At 45.7% G+C, this 1079-nt stretch overlaps 1 protein-coding gene across 1 annotated transcript; it reads left to right on the top strand.

Annotated features, from left to right (window-relative positions):
• Positions 1–216: 216 nt before the first annotated feature.
• On the top strand, positions 217–970 carry SARC_15571 (hypothetical protein; the record flags this gene model as incomplete). The annotated part of the gene is made up of 1 exon (XM_014290310.1): positions 217–970. A coding segment is annotated over one exon (235 nt), but the record flags the coding sequence as incomplete, so codon positions are not given.
• Positions 971–1079: the final 109 nt, after the last annotated feature.

Here is a 1079-nt window from a genome sequence, read left to right as displayed (position 1 = left end):
TGTTAAGTGTAGCTCAGTTGGTGGCCGAGATCAGCGGGAACTGCGGGTAGAATACACTAGCTACTTCGATACACACAGTCACAATCAGAAACAGCTACATGCCTGTTCAACGTCTTTCCTGATTTCTGATTGGCTGACCCTCGGAACAATTGGCTTTCATTGGTATACAGCACGACAGATAACACCCTACTAACTGTTGAAATCGCATCGCAATTGGCAGGTCCTGAAAAATTCGGGATTTGTCCCGAAATGGGTACACCTGGCCAAAAAAGTGGACGAGAAGACGGCGCAATTCCGCGCGCGATTGGCGCAGAACAGCCCGACACAGCAGGATGAAGACGCGCTGAAGGCTGTCAATGAAACGATTAGGGAGTACAACAGCGTATGCCCTGGTGCAAAACAACGTACCTACATAGACATGGCAAGGGAGATACATAGGCGGCAGGCATAGGCTGTGGCTTGTGAGGGGTGAATATACAGGCGTGGTGGACTAGGAGATATACGGTGCACACGTGTGTGCGAGAAGTTCGAACTTCGGGAATGAAGTGATGGATAGTAATTGAAAGGCAGAACTCTACCGGTTAAGGTTGGTCAGGGACTCGATCTCCGAATAAAACAATATACTTTTGAGGACTATGGCCCCAACTGAAGCTGGGAGGATATAAGCTCTGTGCATTTGGCCCGGTAGCTGATTGGGTGCTGTTGGTGAATTTTATACGGGCAAGAGAAAGAGAAAGAGGAAGAACAAAAACAAAGTTTGTGGAGATGTTCGGGACATGTAGTTAATGTTCAAACAGAACTACAGAACCAGTCTGTGTAACGAGGTGCACCAGATATCTCAGAAAGAGTTAGATTCAAACCAGCTGTCGTATCTAGAAAGCGCAATTGATATCATAAAATATGCGTTTTTTTTTTGTGTAGTATGGCCCTGAGGCAGCAATTCAAATCATAAAATATGGTTCTTTTTGTGTAGTATGCTCTTGAGGCAGTAACCCAGATGCTATGGGACTACAAGGCACTCACAACTACTCTGAACTCCTTTTGCAGGACACTGACAAAAGTGTGTGGAATTGAATATA

The sequence above is a fragment of the Sphaeroforma arctica genome, assembly GCF_001186125.1.
Source record: "Sphaeroforma arctica JP610 unplaced genomic scaffold supercont1.6349, whole genome shotgun sequence".
In the NCBI taxonomy this organism is placed as follows: domain Eukaryota; class Ichthyosporea; order Ichthyophonida; genus Sphaeroforma; species Sphaeroforma arctica.
The sequence above is the reverse complement of the archived record's forward strand: the minus strand, read 5'-3'. Positions and strand labels throughout refer to the sequence as shown.